The sequence below is a fragment of the Indicator indicator genome, chromosome 11, assembly GCF_027791375.1.
Source record: "Indicator indicator isolate 239-I01 chromosome 11, UM_Iind_1.1, whole genome shotgun sequence".
Lineage (NCBI taxonomy): Eukaryota > Metazoa > Chordata > Aves > Piciformes > Indicatoridae > Indicator > Indicator indicator.
In genome coordinates, this window is record NC_072020.1 from 10599000 (window position 1) to 10622367 (window position 23368).

At 43.4% G+C, this 23368-nt stretch overlaps 1 protein-coding gene across 2 annotated transcripts in view; it reads left to right on the forward strand.

Moving 5' to 3' along the window:
* HECW1 (HECT, C2 and WW domain containing E3 ubiquitin protein ligase 1) overlaps positions 1–23368 on the forward strand; it is a 183295-nt gene that overhangs the window by 38448 nt on the left and 121479 nt on the right. For both annotated transcript variants that reach the window (XM_054384743.1, XM_054384744.1), the window contains exon 3: positions 18946–19040. In XM_054384743.1, the coding sequence (XP_054240718.1) occupies positions 18946–19040 (95 nt within the window). The remainder of the gene's footprint in view (positions 1–18945; positions 19041–23368) is intronic.

The window sequence follows — 23368 nt, forward strand, 5'->3', positions numbered from 1 at the left end:
TCTTGTGTTGGGGGTCCCAGAACTGGACACAGCACTCCAGGTGAGATCTCATTAGAGCAGAGCAGTGGCAGAATCACCTCTCTCGATCTGCTGGCCACGCTTGTTTTGACACAGCTCAGGGTGCCACTGGGAATTATTTCATTATCTGTCTGTTTTCAAACAAAGATTTGCAGGAGCTTTAGAAATAGCCTGGAGAAGGGCAGCAGGACTAAGTGATGTGGATGTCAAAGGAGCAGATTACAACTGAGGAGACTTTTTCTTTTGGAAGGAAAATGAAAAGAGGTAGGTGTAGTCTCCATCCACTAAAATCTGTTGGCTTTAAGGAGATGAAGCAGTCTTTTGACAGCTAGTGTGGAAGAGGCATAGAGTCTAGGTGTTGGAAAATATTTTAAGGAATAAATTAAACACAAAATCCACAAGCAGATTTTGTTGTGACATGGACTAAAAGTTACTTTGTCTTTCTGAAACACTTCCATTTTAGAAGCCACGTCTTGTCGAGGCTGACATAAAGGTTCCTGCGTGGTGGCAGACTCACAGCCGTGTCTGCCAGCCCTCTCTGAGGTCATGACAGCCATTTTATGGTAGATCTATTCTCCAAGCCAGCAAGCAGGTGGAAAAATGAGCCATCAAAAAGATGCAACAACAATACTGGAAATGCATTTATCTCTTTTGAAGCCTTGGGGTGGCACTCAGCAGTTGGATATCCATGGCAGCATTACACAGGTGGACACTGTACCTGCATAGGCACTTTCTTTGACAGACCAATCTGACATGGTAAATATTCACATCTTATGCTGGCCTTTAGCTAGGAGGTAAATTAGTATATCCTCAGAGCCTGTTTGAGACTTCAGGTCTGGAAAATATGTGTGCTAGTAAAGGATCTCCATTTGAAAGACAAGAGTCTGGGGATTTTGTGTGCATGAATTAGGATGGATCCATTAGTACGTGAGACGATGTCAGTTCACAGCAGGTGAGAGTTCAGGTATTTGGCTTTCAGACTGGAAATCCCCAGAGGCAGAAGAGGGAAATAAACTCTACAAACCAAAGTATTGCAAACCCATCCTGGGATTATTAGGTCTTCTCTTAGAACTGAAAAACTCAGACCTGTAGGGCAGCTGGTTTCTCTTCTTTTCTTAAAACTTCACGGTGGCTCTGTTAGATACCCTTGCTTTTTCAGCTCTCAGCACTGCCAAAAAAAGATGTGTTGACTGCTGGTAGTTAATAAGGATACTTGCAAAAAAACCCCAAACCCTACGTTTACTTTTTGTTTGTTTGTTTGTTTAATAGATTCTTTGTTGCTCTGGTGTGTGAATTAAAACATATTACCTGCAGATACTTATGTATGACCTTCTTGGCATTGTGATTCGTGTTTTATGTTATGTAAGATACAGAATTGCAAGACTGAATAGGGGGTGGCCTGGATGTGTTTTTGAGCATCTCAACAAATGAGATTGGTTTCAAGCTGCTCTTATAACTTCTGTATGAATGGGACAATTCCCCTGATGTGGGTGAAACAGCACTAGAAGATGTAAAGGAACTGTTTGGTTAGTGCATTAGCAGTATGTAGAAAGGGCAGATTAGGCTTGTGTAGCATTGTGCCTGTTCTTGCTATTATCAAGTGAGTTGTACATGTCTGTTTGCATCCCAGAAGAGCTCTCCTCCCATAGTAGAATGTCCCTTCCTTCTGTGTGCCTGCTGTAGGCTCCTACAGCCAGTCAGTTTGCTCAGTAGCTTTCAGTCTCACTTTCTGTTCCTTCCTTCTTCCTTTGTGATTGCTGGGCAAGGTGCCAAACAGTGCTTGCCTGAATTCTGTGCTCTCTCTGTGGGATTTGTCATACTGGGAGTGACAGGGTTACAGCTTGGGACTGTTTAAGAGTACAAGTCTGTCTGTGATTTAAGGGAAAACAGGTGTAGGATAGATCTGAACAAACAAATACTTTTAAGAGAAATTGGGAATGTACTTTTCAATTTCCATGTGACCTGATTGATTGCAGCTTAAGTAATAAGTAGAGCTAAATCCTATGATGACCTGCTCAGTCCAATCCCATCAGGGCAGTAGAGAAGCATACATGTAGTGCCTTACCTCTGCAGAGGCAGTCTGACCAGCTGCACCATATCTCTGCTGGGTATTTAACTATCACTGAGATGCTGTGCTCCCAGATGCCAGCAGGCTTTGCAGAGTCCCTGCTGAGTGTCATCATGAGCATTGCTTTGCAGGAGACAATACTTTTCTGCTGTGACTGAAGAACAGCCTCACTATTATGAAAACTGGCTTATGGAAGGACTAACAAACACTCGTATTCCTTCTCTCCTTTGGGTTGGGTTGCTGGAAGTATAATTTTCTTCATCTTGTAGAGGGTGAAATTAAGTTAGGAAAGAGTGAAACTACCGCAGTGAGTTAGTGGCAGAGGTTAGAATAAAAGCCAGGTTTCCTGCTGTCAAGCTGCTCTAGGCAAACCTGTTTTAGCAGGGAGGTTGGACTTGATGATCTCCAGAGGTCCCTTCCAAGCCTCCCAATCACTCTGTGATCCTGTGAAGCGTGTTTCTGCCAGAGGTGACAAAGTGGTGGCCCAGGTTGCGCAGGGCTCCTGAAGTCTTCAGACTTACCCCAGGCAGGGGAAGCTGACATCTGTTTTCCAGACCACAACAAAGACACAGAGCATTTTGCTTTTGCAATGTTGCTGCATAGAGGGTATTGAGTTAAAGGTTGAAAATCTCTTTCTTGGGACTGTAAGGGGCATGAATATGAGTGCTAAGCTTGGGATTAAATGTCATATTTAAATGTATATAACTGGAAAATTAGGGGGGGAAAAAGCCACCTAATATGCACTTAAGCATAAATTAGCACTAGTGCACATTACAAATGCACAGCTAATTCAAAGGGAAGGACTCCACAGGCATCTTTTCTCCACTGCTACATCCTTTTGTTTCAGATGCCCTTCACCTCTGCTTTTGATTTTGTCTAGGTTCTCTGAAAGCTTGTTTCTGTAAAGAAATGACTTAAAAACAGCCCAGGTTATCTGCAGGCACCCCCCTCTGTCTTGTCACACAGCTGCTTGTGGGATCTCACTCAGGCTGTTGGTGATTTACATTAGGATTTCCTTTTCACAGTGCAGCAGTTCCCATGGGAGTTAAGCCTGCTCTGGTTGGAGACCTTAGTCTTTGCTATTAAAAAACTTTAAAATAATGTTTCCTGAATGTCACCTCTGTGTGTGACTGCAGCAATTTCAGCTTGAATGGGTTCAAGAAAGCTGGGAAGTACTCTGAGGGTTTCCAAATGTTAGCCCCAGCCCCAAACATCTGTGGCTTGCACTGTGGGTCCCAGCAGTGAAGTGTGAAGCCAGAGAACTCACCTGGCAGACACCTTCAGGTGATGGACATACAGGCACCTGTACATGGGTTTTGTAATCACTAGGCACTAACAAAGGCTTGAAGACCATTCTTCACCATCTCCCAATGTAGGTCTTGATATATTTTGCTAGAGAAGAAACCTCCCTCACCCTGCAGTATCTTGTTCTAGGCTGCCTGTGATTCTTTGTCCCCTTGTTTATTAAATGTGGTATTTGTATTCCTTGTTCTTTGAATATAATTTTTTCAGTCTGCACAAATGCAACATCTGCTTCATAGTAATTTATTTCCTCACATTTCCATGTTTTTGTTACACTTGGAAACAAATGCAGTCATTCAATGATCTCAGCATTTGATTCTCAGGTCCTTTTACAGTCAGGGTATTTTATCTTGCCTTTCAACTTAATGTAACCCATTTGTAGCCTCTTCTTTTTTGCCTGTGTTGAGTAGGATACTTTGGGAATTGCTGGGCTTTAAAAAGTCATGCTTCATTTTGTGATTATAGCAATTTTTTTCTACAATTATTAGATTGCAAATAAGTAATGAACAGAAGTTGGTATTTTAGAAAAGAAAAAAGGAGTTGCCGAAATAGGAGATTGCAGAGGGAGCTCTAAAGTGAGAAGTAGTAACACCTGTGATGTCTCTTTCTTAGCAGCCTTTTGATCTTTTCCTTCTTGATAGCTTGTGCTTTGTCTTCTAAATGCCCAGGGCCATTAACAATAGATGCTGTAGCAGTAGCACCTAATCAAAATGCCCTTGTGAGGAGGAGTTTCCTGAATGGGTGAGCAGCCACATATGGGCCATCTGAAGCCAAAATGTAAGAAATCCTTCACTGCAGAATGGCTCAGACAAATGCAGCAAAGCTATATACACAGCCCCAGTTCCTAGAAAAGGAGCAGGTTGTGCTGCCTTCCCTTTGCTGAGCAGCTCTGAGGAGGAATGGTCAATGCCACATCTGAAAGGAATTGCAGGTGCACAGATGTATGAGTCTGTCTCCCTGGAGCCAGCTGTGGTTCCTTTTTCCTTTTTTTTTTTTGTGGAGGAGGTGGTGGCAAATATGCACAGCATCTTTTAAAGCAGTGGTGATTTGGAGACTTGTCGTTGGGGCCACAGTCAGACAACACATGAGCAGGTGTTGGAATAGAAACCTCAGTAATGAGATTGGTGTATGAAGGAGTATATGAAGGGCTTTTCACAGTACATCTTATGGTGGCTATCAGCATCTGAGATCCTCTGATCTGCAGAGATTGCATTGTTACAGAGAAAGAAGAGACCCCAAAAAGGGCCTGTGCATCAAGCAGACAATCTGGGGTCTTGTGCAGAATCACACAATGTTAGGGGCTGAAAGGGACCTCGAAAGACTATCTAGTCCAACTCCCCTGCCAGACCAGACCTAGACAAGGTCACACGGGAACACAGCCAGGCAGGTTTTCCAGAGGATACTCCACAGCTTCTCTGGGTAGCCTATTCCAGTGCTCTGTCACCCTCACTGTGAAAAAGTTTTTCCTTATGTTCATGTGGAACCTCCTATGCTCCAGCTTGCACCTGTTGCCCCTTGTCCTATTATTGTTAGACATCACTGGGAAGAGCCAGGCGCTGTCCTCCTGACATTCACCTTCACATATTTGCAAACATTAATGAGGTCACTCCTCAGTCTCCTCTCCTCCAGGCTAAAGAGCCCCAGCTCCCTCATCCTTTCCTCAGAAGGGAGATGTTCCACTCCCTTCATCATCTTTGTGACTCTGTGCTGGACTCTTTCAAGCAGTTCCCTGTCGATCCTGAGCTGAAGGGTCCAGAACTGGACACTACATTCCAGATGTGGCCTTGCCAGGGCAGGGTAGAGGAGGAGATACAGGAGTCTCCTGTATCTCTCTGGGCTTTGAGTTTGTCTTTTACAAGTCCTCTCTGGAAAAAGTAAACCTAGTTAAACCTGCAGATGCCACATTCCCATCCCTGTTGTGCTTAGCAGCAGGACACAGGAGAGGAGCTCTGGTGGCACTGCTTTAAAAGGAGAATGCCAAGTTTTCATCCATTATATGGAGACAGAGACTGTGACTGTGTTCTCAAAGGCTTCACACTGACAGGGTTTGACCAGCCAGCAGCGTAGCTCACATGTCTTTGCAAGGACCAAAAGGTGTGAGGGCACAGTCTCTGCCTGTGGCTTCTCAGCTCATGGAAGGAGGATGGATCCTGCTCTTGTAAAGCAAAGTATTTGTAAAACTAAGAGAAGAAATAGACCATGCCTTGGTGGCATAGCTGGCATGCAGCCTTTCTTCAAGGCTTATGTTTCTGAGTGGGTGAACCAAATCATTTATAAATGCTTTGGATCTGTAAGCAAGAGAACAGCTCTGTGTTGTGAAGACACAGAAGTCTCTCTTCCACTGTTTAATTAATGCTTACAAGACCTGCCCAGGTAAGTCTTTGGTGCACTAAGGAAAAACCTCTAAGAATGCTGTTTCTCAGAACAAGTGAACTTTGGGGAATTTTGGTCACTGGGTAATTGCAGTGCAAGGCTGTTCATCTCACTCTCCTATTTAATAATGTAGCAGGTACTGAGTGACAGAATTACAAATTGTTCAATGCTCTTAATTTCCTTTCCACGGAGAAAGAAAAAGAAGAGTGGAAAGAAATAAAATGTTTGCAGGATGGTAATGTTTATCCTCAGGAAACAGTGTGCCAGAGATCTCAATCTCTGCTGCACTATTATTATGATTCTCTTCCAAAATAGTCTGCAGATAGTCCTGCCCTGTGGTAGAATCAGGAAAGCAAAGACTGAATCATCACACTTCCCCTTGCATTCTTGGGACGTGTAACATATTACCAGTTGCCTAAGAGCACCACATCTCTTCTTTCTTTTCTCTGTGAGCTCTTCTATCTAAAGCAACATTTGGCTGCCTCCTTTTACTTGTATTAGGGTCTTCATACTATGACAGCAGAGAACAGTCTTTACTGTATGTCTTTGTAGTGAAGGTGATGAGACTGGAACAGGTTGTCCAGGGAAGTCATGGATGCCCCCTGGAGGCATGCAAGGCCAGGCTGGATGAAGCCTTGAGCAACCTGGTCTAGTGGAAGGTGTCCCTGCCCTTGGCAGGGGAAGTTGAAACTAGATGATCATGAACATCCCTTCCAACTCCAACCCTTCTGTGATTTTGTGATAATATGGTGCATAAGTGTCTTAATCACTCAAAATAGTTTTTTTTTATTTGATGATTAAAAATTGCAGCATAAACAATAATGCACTTCATGTAGTGTGTAACTGAAACAATTAAGCAGTAGAAAGCTGTTTCTGCAAGCATTCTAAATTTTCATTCAGCCATCTTCTCAAATTGACCATTTCTTGCTTCGTTGTCATGGAAATATTAGGCTAAAAATACCTTTAGATGTGCAGTAGATAGAAGGAATGTGTGCATGTTGATTCTCAAGTGTGATAAATGTATTAAAGAAAGAAAAGCAGCCCTTCTAGGGGTATTGTAAGTAATAGTGTTAAGCTCTTGGCTTCTTTGTTGCAAAGAATATTTTCTTGATAATATTCATGTCTCATTGCCCTAAGACTTAATCACAAGACTCTTTCTGTACTGCCTGGCTGTAACAGCTCCCAGTCAGAGTGAACACTGAGTTTGATATTGCACAGTCTGGCTGCTAAACACAAAAGCTGTTGTTGTAAAGTGTGATGGTGATGGAAAGGAGCTTAGCACTGCAAATGTGAATAGATTTGGCTTTGGACCGGGAGAGGTGCGGCGTAACAAGAGAAAGGATGCAATGTGTAAAGGGAGCTGGGGGTGTGGTAAGGTCCATGATGGATGCCAACAGGAAAACAACTTCTTTAGCTACTTCTACTTGTAAAGAATTGTTGAGTGAGTTGTAACATCTGAGTGGCCCCTCCAAGGAGGTGTTCAGGGACAGGCTGGATGAAGCCTTGAGCAACCTGGTCTAACGGAAGGTGTCCCTGCCCATGGCAGGGGGGTTGGAACTAGATGATCTTTAAGGTCTCTTCCAACCCAAACCATTCTGTCATTCTGTGAGTCTACGGCTGGTTTTGGCATTAATGTCTTCAAAGGTAACCTTCTTGGAGGGAAAAAAAAAAACCTTAAAGATTGACTCAAGTGAATGTTCACTTTCTGATATGAGATTCAGTTATGGTTATGAAACACATAATTAAAGAGCAGCTCAAGAAGTGCTGTAGCAAGTGTCTTAAATTAAACTGCTACTAATGTAAATGAAAAGAGGAATCCTCCCTAATTTCAGTACTTGGCTGGATTTGGAGTGCAAAGTGTTCTTTTTCATGCTGTCCTTTCCCTTCAGAAAGCAGGCTCCAGATAAAGTTATGATTTACACCTTCCTAAGTACTAATGATTGATCATAAGGCTGATGTCATTTTCTGCTCCTATAAACCCAAAGCAATTCCAGGTCCACCTATGTTTTGAGATCAAAGGGAATAAAAACATTGTGATGCAGAGGGATGTGATTAAGGTACTTGGTTTCTGAAGTTCATGTGTTATCTTGCTCATGGCTATGCCTGAAGGCATAATAGTCATATGTATTTAATTAAGACCTTTAACTGCTATTGCCCTGATACAAGCAAGGAGCTGATGGTTCACAGGCACCTGCTCTGGGAGACAATAAACGTGGGACAGACATAGTATCTGGACACTTAAAGGGTATATTGTGACAGAGGGAGTCAAAAAGAGCTTGCTTCATCTGGGAGAACCCCTTAAAGAGAGGAAAGGGGTCCCCAGCTCTTCCTGTCCCTCCTCTTCCATGGAGCCTTGAGCTATTGTATAGTTTTGAGTTTATAGCTTTCTCTGTCATTCCTGAGTCACCTTCACAGCGCTTCTGCTGAGGCCCAGAACAAAGCCTTGGGATGTCTCTGTGTATTTAATTTCTGTTTCTGTTGTGATTTAGTGCGTATTGGTGTCACTGAGAACACAGCCAGGCACTCCATCTCCAGTTCAGATTCTTTCCCTGAATGTTGTTAGTGGCTGTAATGTAGCTAAGGAGCCACTCATGCAGTGAAACAGATGGCTTTCAGCTTAGCAGGTAAGGCTCATTGCAAGCCTACTGCAAGCATAGATGTTTTCTACTGTCCAGTTTTGCTAAAGAACTGTTGAGTCCATTGTAACCAGTTTTAAAACAAAAGTGTGCTGTTTAAAATACTTAATCTGATGTTATTGAGGCATTTCAGAAGATGCTTTGGATGATCTCCCTCATAAATAGACGAAATGTGTTTGATTTTGCCTGCAATGGTGTTTTTCATTCAATGTGCATGAGTGCTTAGGATCAGAGAGCAAACTTTAGGCATGGTTTCCAGTTGTTATGGACTCAACTACCACACAGTTAAAAATGCTTTGATGATTTCAAGTTTTTCTCAAATAAATTGCACACTTGCTACTGCTCATGGTGAAAAACTCATCGTGAAGCTGATTTACATAAAAACATCACATGCCTGTAGGCTTCGGAATTTCATTAAACTCTCATTTTTAATGCAGCCCTTATAATTTGCTGTTTGCAATGACTAAAATGTGCCTCTCAGACAGCTTTTCCTTCTTCTGATGAAAGACAGGTAAGTTGTTACAACCACATTTCCTCCCCACCATCCCCAAATCATTCACTCAGATTGGAGCCTGTCTTTTTAGCAGTCCAAAAACGCAGAGCAGATAGCACTGTTGGGTGTAACTGTAAGCAAATAAAATTCTTGCCTCTTGTAGGCTGGGTCCTGCTGGCTTTATGAATATGAAGCAAACAGTTCTCTTGATTTCAGTGGCATGAGAGATGACTCAGTGCCAGGAATGGTAAGCCTGAGTCCTTTCTTTTCCTTCTCCCCTGTCTCCCATCTCACATTTCTGAATGTAATTTTAGGGAGAAATTATTTTTTTCAAGGATGTGAGATGTTTCAGCAAACCCAATTTCAATTTCATCACTCATATTATACATGAAAATTTAAGATGTGGGTAAGAGTTGAAGAATACGCCCCAGAGCAAACTGCAGATTCTGTTCCTAGCTTTAGGAACAGAATAAAACACCTTTTTATTAAAGATATTTAGCATCCTTAGCTACTGGCTGGCCAGTGGCATCCTTCCACTGACCTTTCCTGCAGAAGCTTTGCTTTGCTTTACTCTGCCTCAATTCTGGCTGTCAACCTAAATGCCAGACTTAATGGACACTTTGATGCCCAGTGCAGGCTCTTGTTCACTGTCAGCTGGACTCTGGACTTTCACAAGGGCCACTGGATGGCTGTAGGTTTTAATGTGTTCCAACCCCTGCTCACCTGGACAGAATTTGAGCCAGCAGGCTGGCCATAAACCCCACTGCCATCTCCCTGTGTTTGCCTAATTGGGAGCTTCAGTGCAAGTCCCTCAGTATGTGGACTACCTTCCCACTATGAAGGCAGCTGGCAGTGCTTGTCTGTCCTAGCAAGACTGAAACAGTGCTCTGCTCCCTGCTCTCCCCCAATTCTTCTTTACTCAAGTCTATGACCACCACAATTCACAGGAGTTTTATTTCTTCACCATTATACCTGGTTTTGTCCTGGCTTCTGTTTCTCCATCCCTGTGTTCCTTAATCCCTCCAGCTGCCTTCATACCTTCCTTCAACAGGGGCGAATTGGCAGTGGATTCATATTCTTCTTTTCCATGCTACTTGGCAGTGTGGAGAGATCTCAGGGATACAGTCCTCAGGCTCCCAGGAGAGGCACCCAGATGTGGCACGGCCAGGAAGGGCTTAGATCTCTATTGCAGAAAAAAAGTCTTTTCTTAGGACCAGTCTGCAACATGCTCAGCATAGATAGGATTTCCTGGGCACGTAGATGGTAAAATCCAAGATCATCAAAGATGTCTCAAATGAGCATATCAAACAGTTTTTTGGAGAGGTCTATAAGTTAGCTGAATTTTCATGTCCTTTTACAGGAAGAGCAAAATTTATAAGCTTAGTGTAGTAATTTCTCAATATTAACATGGAGGGGGATAAAAGGTCTTCAGAAATCTTGAAAAGGTTTTTCCCTTACCCTCACAGCTTCCCTGTTCTGGAGGAAATTTTCTTTCTGTGTATCTCTGTAGATCTGAGGCGGACATGCAGCATGCAAATGTCACTACAAATGTATGTATCTTTGAAAATGTATAAGCAACTGAAAACAAGGTTTATAATGAAAAACGTCAAGCAACTTTAGTAATCAGCAGTGCTAGATTGTCTTGCCTGTCTGGAGAAATACAGACAAGTGCTGGAAATGAATGTATAAGCACACATCCATTCCAGCTGCTCACATTCTTTAGTAATGAGTCTTGCCAATAGGACAGTTTTTATGAGGATAGCACATAAGCAACAGCCAGTTGGAATTAGATCTCTATGTTCTTCCTGAATGGCATCTGACAGAGCCACTTTGTGTCTCTCCTGTAACAGGAACTCCTGGACACCTTTATTATCATAAGGCAAAAATTGGTGTGGTTTTTATATGCCTTGTTTTCAGGAATCTATGCTTGGAAAAAATTCTGAATAATGATAGTTAATCCCAGGGCAGTCATAGGTAAGCAGATGTGTGTCATTTCATGTGAACAGTGTGGTAATGGCTGAGAGAACTGGCTTTCTTCAGCCTTGAGAAGAGAAGGCTTAGGGGAGTCCTTATTACCATGGACCAGTACGTAACAGGTGGCTACCAGGCAGATGGAGATTCCCTTTTTGTAAGGACTCCCACAGAAAAGACAGGGGGTGATAAGTACCAAGGTACTGCTGGGGAGATTCCCATTGGGCTCCAAATAAAATGTTTTCCCAGGAGAACTGCCAGATGTTGGAGTCATCTCCCAAGGGAAGCAGTGGATTCCCCTACTCTGGACAATTTTATGACTCATCTTGACAGGGTGCTGGGCCATCTCATTTCAACTACACTATCACCTAGAAAGGTTGGACCAGAGGACTTTTGGGGTTCCTTCCAACCTGGCATCCTGTGATTCTGTAATAGATGTGGATTATACAAAACTAGACCCAAAATCAAGGTGGCATGGAGCCTACAAAACTTAGGGTTCAGACAAGTGAAGCTAGGGTAGGGGAGGGTAGGAAAGGAGAGGGACCCACTGACTATAAGGATTTGTTCCATGTTCGTGATGAGTGTACTAATTTGCTGTACTACTCTTGTGGTGGTTGGAGGCAGCTAGCTGCTGAATCTAATTATCAAACAAAGGAAATAAAAAAGAAAATCAACATCCGAGAGTATCCACAGATCAAAACCAACAACAGAACAAAGAATCAATGATATAATACATTATAATCATCAGCTCTCCTCTTCTAAAGGAAGTAAGTCCAGCCCTGAATGTGCAGCCCTTGTGAAGCAATAGCAGTCTGAAAACACACCGTCTGCATATCATAGAATCCAGAATTGTTTTGTTTGGAAAGGACCTCTAAGATCAGCTCCAACCATTGACCTAACACCACCATGGCCATTAAACCATGTCCCCAAGTGCCATGTCTACATGATTCTTGAACACTTCCAGAGATGGTGGCTCTACCACCTCCCTGGGCAGCCTGTTGGAATGCCTGACCACTTGCATGCCTTTTCCTCTTGTTCTGTCACCTGATACTTGGGAGAAGAGACTGACCCCCACCTCCTTTCAGGTTCTCAGTTTCCTCAGACCTGTTCTCCAGACCCTTCACCAGCTTCATTGCCCTTCTCGGGACTCACTTTAGCCCTTCAATGTCTTTCCTGTAGTGAGTGGCTGGGAACTGAACCCAGTATTTGAGGTGTGACCTCAACAGTGCTGAACACAAAGACATGATCTCTTCCCTATTTCTGCTGGTCACACTATTCCTGATACAGAACCAGAATCTGAAACAAAATGACTGTGGTCATGTAATCTGTTCTTCAGTATCAGATACAACTACAAACCCTGAAATACCTTAATTCCACAACAATAAATAATGTTATTTGAACATTCTAACTGTGCGTTTCTGTATCTTGACAAGTTTGGATTTTCTTCTTGAATTTAATCCTGATTAGAAGATTTCTGGGTGTTGGCTTTGAGCTGTTACAGTTTCCTTGCAAAGGTTTATGTCTGGTGTTTTTAATAAGTACTGGTGAGCATTAATTCTGTCTCCAGGTGCATTTTTCTTTCCTACCTGGAAGCGTTATAATAATCTGAGATTGTAAAACCTTGTATCTCATGGTTTCTCAAAAGAAGTTCTTTAACAGTCTGTTCACATATTTATGCATGTTTTAGAGCAGGGCAGCAAGAAAGTCACCAGAAAATTGGAAGCAATTCCACAACTGGGATTAAACAAACACATCTGTTTAGGCCTTGTTTGCTTGGTTTTAAACTGTTAGTTATCTAAAAGCTGAGGCGCCTTGAGGAAAACTGTAAGCAGTTGTGATAATAAGCAAATACTGTGAGAAGATGCTGTGTACAGCTTGAGAAAATACAGAGTCCAGAGGTGGCTGAGGAGCAGACCAGGTTGGTGGCTGTAGTGTCACCATAGCATCTTGGCCAGGCAGTTTCTGGAACAGTTTTTCTGGCAGAGCTCAGAAATCAGAGCTGCTGTTTGCATGGAGCTACAACAGGCATGCATGACTGAAATAAACAATACTGTGTATTGATGCTGGAAGCACAAATTAGATTTGCCATATCTGTTTTATGTCTTGATTCTTTGCTGACAGGGCAGGAGAAACTACTTATCTCTGTCTAAAAACTGTTGATGCCTAGTGAAAGGCTCATGCTGATGCAGGGACACTGGGTTTGGACTCTATGGGTTGCACAGTTTACCTGCTCTCTATGTTTCCAGGGGTCTTCAGAAGCAGGAGATGGCTGCTGGAGGCAGCAGCGGGTGGAGAAGGGTGGTCAGGCATGGGAGCTGGGCAGGATTTATGCCTCTGCACCAGGTTTCACAGGTAGATGCTGATAAAGTTCATATATGTGCTTCATGAAGCTCTCAGTGAGAGGAAACTTTTCTCTTTCTTCTTTGACTTTCATACTCTCTCCCTCCTTTCCTTGTTTCTTTTTCCTTGCTTTTTTCTCATTTAGGCAGCTTGAGACGTTCTCTCCTGTCCTGCTCTTCTAATCTCACTCCTCTCCTTCCCTCAGCTTTGACATTGGTGCTGTTGCTTACTCAATTCCAGTACTGCAACACCTCATATAAACTGCCTTTAATCTCCTTTTGTATTGGTTTCCCCTTACAATTCCTTGTCCTTTTTTTTTTCTTTTCATAGGCCTGTCCCAGTTTCCCCACTGTATTAAGTCATCCCCTCCATTGATCCCCTACCTCCACTTTGACACCTTCTTCTGTCTCCACTTCCAGAGATCACTGTGACTGGTTGAATTCAAGGTAGTCCTGTAGTAATCTGATTGTAGCCCAGTATCATATGTTGTTGATTACACTTCTGGGTCCTCTCTAGGGAAAACTTCATGACTCATCACTTAATTGTTTCATGCTTGGATTAGTTCATTTGGTGCCCACCCACTTACCAAAGAAACTACCTTTTCGTTACTGGTTTTTGACACCTCTCATGTTATGCACAGTGTTTGCCCAAAAGAGCAACAACAGCTCTTTTAGTAATAGACTGAATTGATCAGAAATGACTCAGTTTTTAACACTGGCATTGCTTTCCTGGAAGGTTGTTCAGTGATGAGAAATGCTTAGCTAATGCCTAGTCACCTCAGCCATTTAATTGAAACAAAAAGTATCATTGCTGTAAATCCCAACCAGATTGTGGAACTGCCTCAGGTTTATCACTCCTATAAAACACCAACTGATGCCTCCTGCCTCCCCCAAGGAATATAATTTAGTCTTTGTTTGGAATACTCATTAGGATAGTTGGGATTTTTTGTCATTTTAACAAGGAAAACTGCCTATTCTTGGCAGTGCTGCTTTATATATTTAAGAGAATAAATCCACCTTTTAGTACAAGCTAAGCCTCTGAGACCAGACTGGCCTTAGTAAGTGAGGAGCAGAGGATTTTAAGAGTGAGTGAACTTTTGAGAAGAGATTTAGGGCAGTTTCAGCAACTGAAGGAATGAGGAAGATGAGGAGGAATGGCACTGTTTTTAATGGAAAGGGTATCAAATAAACCAACAGGAGTAATAACACCAACAGGAAAGAAGAATGGGGAATGATGAAAATTAGGATACTTCTTAGATGTCTTAGAGCTTTCAGCCTTCAATATCTCCAGCCACAGTTCCTCAGCAGACTCTGATAGATTTCATCTCACAGATTCACAGACTGCATCAGATTGGTTAGGATCCTCAAAGGTCACCTTGTCCAACCCCACTGCAGTGAGCAGGGACACCTCCAACTAGATCAGACTGCCCAGGGTCACATCAAGTCTGACCTCCTCTTATTTCCATTTAGTAAGGAGGTGTAGGGTGTTTTTAAAGGGTGGGTGATTGTGGAGGCAGCATAGAATATTGCTCAGAAGAGTAATATTCAGCTGGTAAATTAATTATCCAGTTAATCTGCAAATCTGGTTTGATAATTGAGATAACTCAGAGCTTTGATAAAGAAGTTTTTTGCTGACTGGATTTTTTTCTCTTGTGAGAAGGATGGCGCTCCATAGCAGGATTGTTCTCAGGCAAAACTTGAACTTCTTGGTTTTCCTCTGGACAAGGAGTAGCCTCTGTAGTGCCTGGGGATGGGCTACATCCCAGCTCCTCTCTGTTCCTGTGAACATCCCTCCTGTGTGACTCATAGAGACGTTGGTGGACTGTGGTGCAAGGAGCAAAACAGAATGTCCTCTCCTGTGTCCTGACTCTCCCTACCCTGCCTTGGGGACCTTGCTTTCAGGGAGCTGTATTTTCTGCACCTGTGATGGTTACAGCAGTGGGTTTGAGCATACAACTGGGAACTGTTTCATTGATATCAGTGCAGTGGAAGGAAGGCTTTAACACAGCCATGGTATAGTGGAGATACCATGCCTAATGCAAAGGGAACACCGTGCTTTTTTTGTTCGTGGTCTGTGAAAGTAGCCAGGTAGTTTGGTAATTGTCATGAGCATGACTATTTCTGAGCATCTTTGAACATCTCATCCCCTGGAAGATTTACCAGTTTAACTGCCATTTATGCTAATTGAAAGGAGAAATTAACCTCATTACTCCCTCACTTTAACATCATAACTTCATTACTTGATCTGGTGAGCTCCTACTTTTAATTAATGGGAAGAAAATAACATGTATTTATTTATAACTGGAGATTAACTGGACAACACCTGCTCCTGACTTGTGCACTGTGCCATGGAGCAAGGGCAGCAGGACAGAGTTCAGTGCTCTCCTTTATTCCACAACAAGTTAATCTACAAGAATACAAGGCAAACACCCCTTGCAACTACGTTTTACATCCAAATGCCAGCTGGATAACATTCAAGTTAATTTATACTGCTGCCTTGCCTGTGCTTAATGGCTTTCTGCTCATCTGCAGAGGCAGTGGTACTAAGCCAGCAAATTTCTGCATCTGTTTTGGAACTGTCTCAAAGGTGATTCAGAAATACAAAACCAGTCTTCAGAAAATTAAAATGTTAGGACTCTGTTTAAGTGGCAAACATGGCACCAACAATATTATTTAGAAAGAATGACTCTCAGGCAAAAAAAATAAACAACTCCAGTTAGGGTCTAAGTGGCTTTTTTTTGCACATAAAGATACCAGTGTAATTTTGCAAGCTTTAAATTTGTTAAAGTTTGCATGTGTATATGTATTTATAAATATACAGCCATTTTCTTAATATTTTTGATCTGAGAAAGATCAGTGACAAAGGGAGGGAGGGGGAATCAAGAATAACAAACATGTTCTTCCCCTGATGTTTCTAGAGCAATTTTTCAAGCTGTGAAGCCTCTATAAGACTTTTTGCTGTCAGATCTGCTCTCTGTATGAAACTTTTGGATGTTCTTTAATCACCACCTCAAATGCTGCCTGATGAACGGCACCACCTCTGCCACTGTTTTGAACTGAGTGTGACATTTGCATCTCCTTAGGCTGCCTTCTTGCCAGTTTGCAGCTCTGTGAGGGCAGTTTGAAAGTTAAATTGGAATCATAGAATGGTTTGTGTCGGAAGGGACCTTAAAGATCATCTGGTTCCAATACCCCTGGCATGGGCAGGATCACTTTCCACTAGATCAGCTTGCTCAAGCCCTCATCCAGCCTGGCCTTGAACACCTCCAGGGAGGTGGCATCCACAGCCTCCTTGGGCAACCTGTTCCAGTGTCTGACCACCCTCACTGTAAAGAATTTCTTCCTAATATTCAGTCTAAATCTATCCTCCTCAAGCTTAAATCTGTTCCCTCTTGTCCTATCAGAACAAGCCCATGTAAAAAATCCTTCCCCAGATTTCTTGTAGGTCCCCTAAGGTACTGGAAGACAACTATAACGATCTCCCTGGAACTTTCTTTTCTCCAGGCTGAAGAACTAGAAATAATAGCTGTGTGAAGCTGAAAGGAATCTTCCACCTGCTTCTTTCCAAATACATATTCAATCTTAGTAACCCCTTGTCCTTGAAAACAGTGCTAATACCCAGAATATTTTCATGAGGATATATTCTTTCCTCCTGTTCTCTCTAATACTTTTAGTTTCATTAAATAGATTATTTTCAACCATAGTTTCCCAATGTAGGAAGCCAGTTACCACATACTTGTCAACCTGTGGTGAGATTTCCCACTGTGAGATGTGGAGATTGTCCCACAGGCTAGTACCTGAACATTACATTACATTTCATTAACTACATGAATTAATAAAAATAAAACAAAAAAGCTTCTCTTTATTCTAGTTCTCAATGTTCCATTCAAACTGTAGCTAAAGATCTCCAAGGGAGAGGAAAATTAAGATTTGAATAATTAGTGAGAACTGCATGTTTTAGCTATTGTGATATCCTCAGCTTTTGCTGTCTTCTCAGTGAGCCAGTAAGTTAGCTGCTGAGCTGTAAAAAGTCCTGTTGTGAAAATTACAATGTGAAAAGTCAGTCTGGACTTGCAGTTTTTCAGTCCCACAAGCTCATCCAGCTTGTTTTTGCTGCCAAAAGAAAACAACTGCTGCTCCCAGGTGCAACAGCAGTGCTGCTTGCTCAGCTGCACCGAAACCTCCAGTAATTCTCTTCAATTTGCAGAAGTTTATTTAGGGCATAGCTGCAAATTAAACCCCAGCATGGGCAACAAAGCCCCTTGTGAAGGTGCTGAAGGAGCCTGTAGACTGTTCCACTTCTTGTGGAGTGCTGTGCAGTGAAAGGGGCACACATCCATGTCTGTGCATAGGGTGGGAGAGGCGTGTTGTGTTTCCACTGTGTGAGCAGAAATCTGCACCTGCTTGCCTGGTGAAGAATGAGCTGTGGGAATGAAAAATATGGCAGCAGATGAACTGTGCTGGCACTGTGCTTCTCATCGATGGAGCGCATGGCCCTGGTACCTCCTCAGGGAGGAGAGCCGAGCAGCCACCTGGAAATGAGAAGAACTTGAGTTACTTGGAAATTTAATCTCTTTGGTTTTCGTTTCCCAAGCACATTTGAAAGCTGTGCAGGGCTTTAAACTCCTAAAACTGTTGTGTTTCAAAAAAACAAACCAGGATTTATTTTTCCTTGTGTAACTAGATGTAAGCAGTTCAAAGCTACATTTTTGAAGCCTCCACCACTTTTCACAGAACCCAAGAATGGCAGGGGTTGGAAGGGATCTCTGATCAACTCCCCTGCTAGAGCAGGATCACCTGGAGTAAATCACACAGGAACGTGTCCGGTTTTGAATGCCTCCGGAGAGTGAAACTCCACAACCTTTCTGGGCAGCTTGATCCAGTGCTAGACACCCTCAAAGTGAATTTTTTTTCCCTTATGTTTATGTGGTACCTCCTGTGTTCCAGTTTGTGTCCATTGTCTCTCGTCCTGTTGCTGGATACCTGAGAAGAGTCTGGCTCTATTTTCCTGACACTTGCCCTTTAAGTATTGATCAGCATTAATGAGATCCCTCCTCAGTCTCCTCCAGGCTAAACAGGTTCTCCTTCTGCCTGGGACACCACATGGTTGTTCTTTGGAGTGCAAAACAGTAGATTGCAGCACTGTAATCTGTGGCCAAGGTCTCAGCTCCCAGCATTACATAATCTTTTGCTAGAACGGCACTGATTTAGCTTATTTTGTTGCTGGTGTTAAAAGAGCAATGCAATTGGTACGTTAAGACTGGTGAAACACTGATACAGGTTGCCTGGGGATGTGGTAGAGGCCCTGTCCCTGAAGGTATTCAAGATCAGACCTGATGTGGCCCTGGGCAGCCTGATCTCGTTGGAGGTGTCCTTGCTCACCACAGGGGGCTTGAATAAGATGACCTTTGAGGTTACTTTCCAACCCCATGCAATCTGCAAATCTGTGAATGTAGCTGAAGGATGCCAGTCAGGTACTCTATGGTCTGTCTGCTGTACCTGTAGCTTGGGTTGGGGGTTCCACTTTTTTTTAGTCATAGGAAACAAACTCTGTACTTCACTCTGGCCAAGGTGAAGATTGGAGGCAGGAAGCATCCTGTCATTGCAACCAGCCTGGCACAAACCATCCACGGTTCAACTGCTTGTCAGCCTTGTGCCTGTGAGCTACAAGCTACAACTGATGTGCAGCTTCTCCTTGGCAGTTTTAATCTAACAGAATTCTCTTTTTCTTCTTTCTTTTTTCAGCTGAAACCAAGATCTGCTTCAAGTACTACCATGGTGTGAGCGGGGCACTACGAGCCACAACTCCGAGTGTCACAGTGAAGAACAATGCAGCTCCTGTAAGTTATGCCTACCCTTTGATTTCTTTTTTTTTCCCCTCCATGTATATTCTCTGCTCTCACTGTGCTGTGCCTTGCTTTCCCTGCCTGCTTTGTGTACTTTTGTATGAAAACTGAACAGAGCGTGTGCTTGGGTGATACTTGTAGAGTATTTGGGATCCTTGGGTAGGAGATACAATAATTGTCCAGAAAAGGAATAAGATTTTCCTGTTTTAAGGTGCTTTTTTTCCAAATTGGGATGTGAGTGTTCTCACAGCAGTGCCTCTAAGTTCCAGGAACAGCTACCCTGTGACATGATCCCATCAGTGGCAAGAAGTGGGCATTCAGGACCCAGTCCATCAAAGGGCTGAACATCATTCCTGACAGACTGAGGATTCACTGAGAGCGATTTTGATTTGCTGGAGCTTTGCAAAGCGTTGCAAGCAAATAGTTCTAAAGAGCTGTGTGTCTTCCCTGGTTTTGGAAAATTTAATCACCTTGAGAGTGAAATATTTTTTAGAAGCTTTTAGAGAGGCTTGCTGACCTCCAGAGCTTGTCTGCCCTTGCTGACAGTGTTTCACTGCCTGCCAGGTTCCTCTTGGCAGAGATCTGCATGAGCTGAGGAGGAGTTTTAGTCCATCCAAAATGAGAAAAAGACTCTCTCAGATGTTGTTTAGAACTGCCTTGCCTGTGGGTGTATGTAGGTTTCAGTGGATGGGATGAAAGTTTAAGTTTTTAAACTTTGGTGGGTTTTTTTTTGTTCTGTTAGGGCTTTTTTAGCTGTCTCAAGTTGCTGTTTCTTAAAGGCTCAGAAGTCACCCATGCTCTGTTGGCTGTGTCTGCACCATGGCCAGGAGGGATTAATTTTTTCACCCTTGACCTATGTAAAGGTTTTGGGAGGTTTCTCTTTGCCTTCTTTTGATGTACACAATAGCTGCAAACTGGATGCTGGGTAGGAACTTGATGGCATGACTTTTAGAAATAAAAGGCATTCATGTCTTGATGTGCCTTTCTGGCATGCTCACTGTGAAGCCTCTCATCAATTTTAGAGCCTGGGGAGTTTCCTTCAGCTGTCTTCAGAGGAACACTATGATATGGCCTTAGATACCTTCATTGTGTGGGATGCTGAAAAGTTCTTTTTACCCTGTAATCAGTGGTGTCTTGTTGACCCAGGACTTGCTGTTCATTTTATGATGAATTTAGTCTATGTCATCAACATAGTCCCAGTCTTCCCTAAAAGGGGAGCCAACCAACCACGACAGTAAATAACAGTAGGCTGAGAAATTAGAATAATTTTTTTGCATAGTTCACATAGAATCGTAGGATCCACATCCATGTCTTAGATCTGAGTTCGAACCAATTAAGCAGAATTTTCAGGCCTAGTATGGAAGGGTTACTTTTTCTTTATTAAGTATCAGCAATGTATTTTAAGAGAGGAATGTCTGAGGACTTTTGCAATATGTGATGTCTTCTTCAGGTGAGTCTTTATGTGTGTGTATATGTATATGAGGGGAAATAAAGCAACCGTTCGCTTTCAGCTCAGCAGGACTTCTGTTTAGAAGTCCTCTTGAGGCAATACTCATGGTCTCTGTAGACATCAGGTCCACTGTACTTGACTAAGATATAAATATGATTAAAATTGCTGCCAGATAACAGAGTTCAGTTAGAGGGACAAACCATTGTCCTTGGAAATCGCATTCCCTTCACACTTACCTTCTAATTTTTCCTGCCTTTCTAGGTTATAGAAATAGCCTGTGTGGTTTTGCCAGTTTCCTTTGCAGACCAGAGAAGCCAGTAGTTGTAGCTGCAGCATCAGTGTCTCTGTTGTTTCCTCTTCCTTGTTTTGTTGTGTGACAACAAATACTTGGTGCATTGTAAGGCAAACACTAAAGAAATGAGGGCAACAGAAGTGAAGGGATGGCAACAAAGGTTATGCAATATGAACCTGGGTGGACCTTCCTGTATGAGGTTGAATAGAAGAAAAAAAATGGGCTGAAGACTTTCAGTTGGGAGAACCTCCAAACTCCAGTCTCAGCTGAGACCATCAGCTGGCTTTCTCCATCTGGCTCTCTGCAGCACCTGTCCACCCTTTGCTACTGAAGTATCTGAATGTTTCACTGCACCTTGTGCCATTGGCACCGTTCACTGCTCTCACTGCACAGATGGGGAAGGGCAGCTCCAGCCTTTCCTTGGTTCTTGTGTGCCTCTGCATTGGCTGCTGCTGGGACAGGAGTAATGCCATGCAAAGGACAGATGTTATCCTTAGAAACACACAGAGGCCCTCACTTTTTGGCTGTGGTTTCACTATTTTCACTGATGGTTAAACTCCTTTAAATTCCTGTGGGGTTTTTTTTCGTTTGGTTTTGTTTTGTTTTTTGCAGGGGTGATGGTGGGGAATGTAATGGTTTGGAATGATGATCAGAAAAGAAGCAGCAGGTATTCTAGTTGGTACTTTGCTATTCTTCTCCATCAGCAGGCAGAGTAAATGCTCAGCTTTCCTTGTCCACATTGCCAGATCTCTTCCCGATCCCTTCTCCACGGAGGAGTGTTCTGGGTGGGCAGCCACACCTCTTTTATTCCAGTGTCTTGAATCATAATCTGAGCATAATTGAGCAGGGAAGCAGTAGTGTATTTTATTTTCCCCCATTCCTCTGTATGGTCACTTAAGGGCTGTGACAATCCAGCACCATGCCTGTAGCTCATCTTAGGTCCCTGAGACCTCTTACCCTAGTGAGACTTGACACAGAGGGCCCTCTGTGACTGAATTGGATGCATCAAATTCCTCAGCTGATTTCATTGCTCCAGTGAGTTGGAGCAATGCCTCAGGCTCCCAGGTATAGCATTTCTCACAGTACCAGCAAAAGCCATGGTCCTCCAACTGCTGTGGCTTGAGTGCAGAGGGGGGCTCTGCTCAAAGGAACCCTTCAGCAGATCCTGGGGCAGATTGTTGCACAACCTTTCTGCTAGAGGAGGGAATCATGCAGTCTGTGCTTGGAAATTTACCCTCTTTTGCAGTCAGGAGTGTTAGCAATGTTAGAAATAACAGCTTTGCAGATGTGGGTGGAGGGACTGAAGGTTTCAGAAAAGCTGGTTGCCTTGAACCAATGGGTTTTTTTTCCAGAGGGTCAGAGGGAATGAGGCTTTGTATATTTGACACAAGGAAACCTTTTTGGTTTGGCACAGCTTGGGAAAAAGATGCAGAGCAGATGTCCTTTGAGAGACAGCATTTGAGAACAGGTGACCTTCTGGGGACTGTGTTTTCACTGCTAGCACAGACTCATCTACAGCTGATGCCAGAGCCACCCAAGCAGGTTCTGCCTGAGCCTCTGGGTGTGTGGCAACTCCCGCAGCGGGGGCAACAGCTGGGGGATTAGCTCAGTGCATGTCTGTCAATGGGACCTGCAAACACCCATCACCACTTGCATTCTAACACCACAAACAAGAACAACACCACCCCCCCACACACTTTATTGTCTCTGCTGCTGTGGTTCACTGCAATTGAAAAGGGAAAAGAAGCTGGAAGAAGTCATGCTGGGAGCTGGAAGCGTTCTTGTTGATGTGCTGCTGAGACCATCTTTAACCAATAATTAAAAGGAATCCTGCTTCCAATGGGGGAAAAAGTTGCTGTGTTAGTTGGATGTCTTTGGTGCTTTAGGCTGAGTAGCACCTCCCATTTCTTGTATGGTGAATGTTCTGCTCCATTTGAGTCTCTCTCCTTATTCTGTAACCCAGTTATCGGGGCTGCCTCGCCCGCTGATGAAGACGCCCTGCAGTTCATTTGAGGGTGAAAAGTCCTGTCACATTGTATCACCTGGCAGTCATCAAGCTTGAATGTCTGGGAACGAAGGGCTCTGCACTTTGGCCAATTCATACGTGGCAGGGGCATAAATGTGAATTTGGGGCAGCAAATAGGCCTGGGGGTAATAGCAGCAAAACACAGCACCTGCAGTTCCAGAAGAAATGGAACATCCTGGGTAGCTTTTTTATCTGGGCTGGTGACATCTTGAAAGCAGTGTTGCATAAGCTTCCTAATCGGCTCTTCCCCTCCCATTTTGCTGTCCCATGGGTTTGTATTGGGGACCTCTGTCTCCTCCTGGCGTTTAAAATAGCTTTGGTACCTTGGTATCATCTTTCTCTCCCTCTCCTCTTCTCATTTCACTTCAGGAGAGGCCCTCTTTCCCTTGCTAATACCAAAATCCCTGCTCCAGCGGTGCCATGCCCACCTTTGGCACAGTTTGTAGCCATCAGAGGAATCAAAATTGGTGAGGGAAAGCTGAGCCTATGGCCAGTGCCCCTGCAGTGACATCCCACCTGCTGCCAGCTTGGAGTCATCAACAACAGTGCAGCTA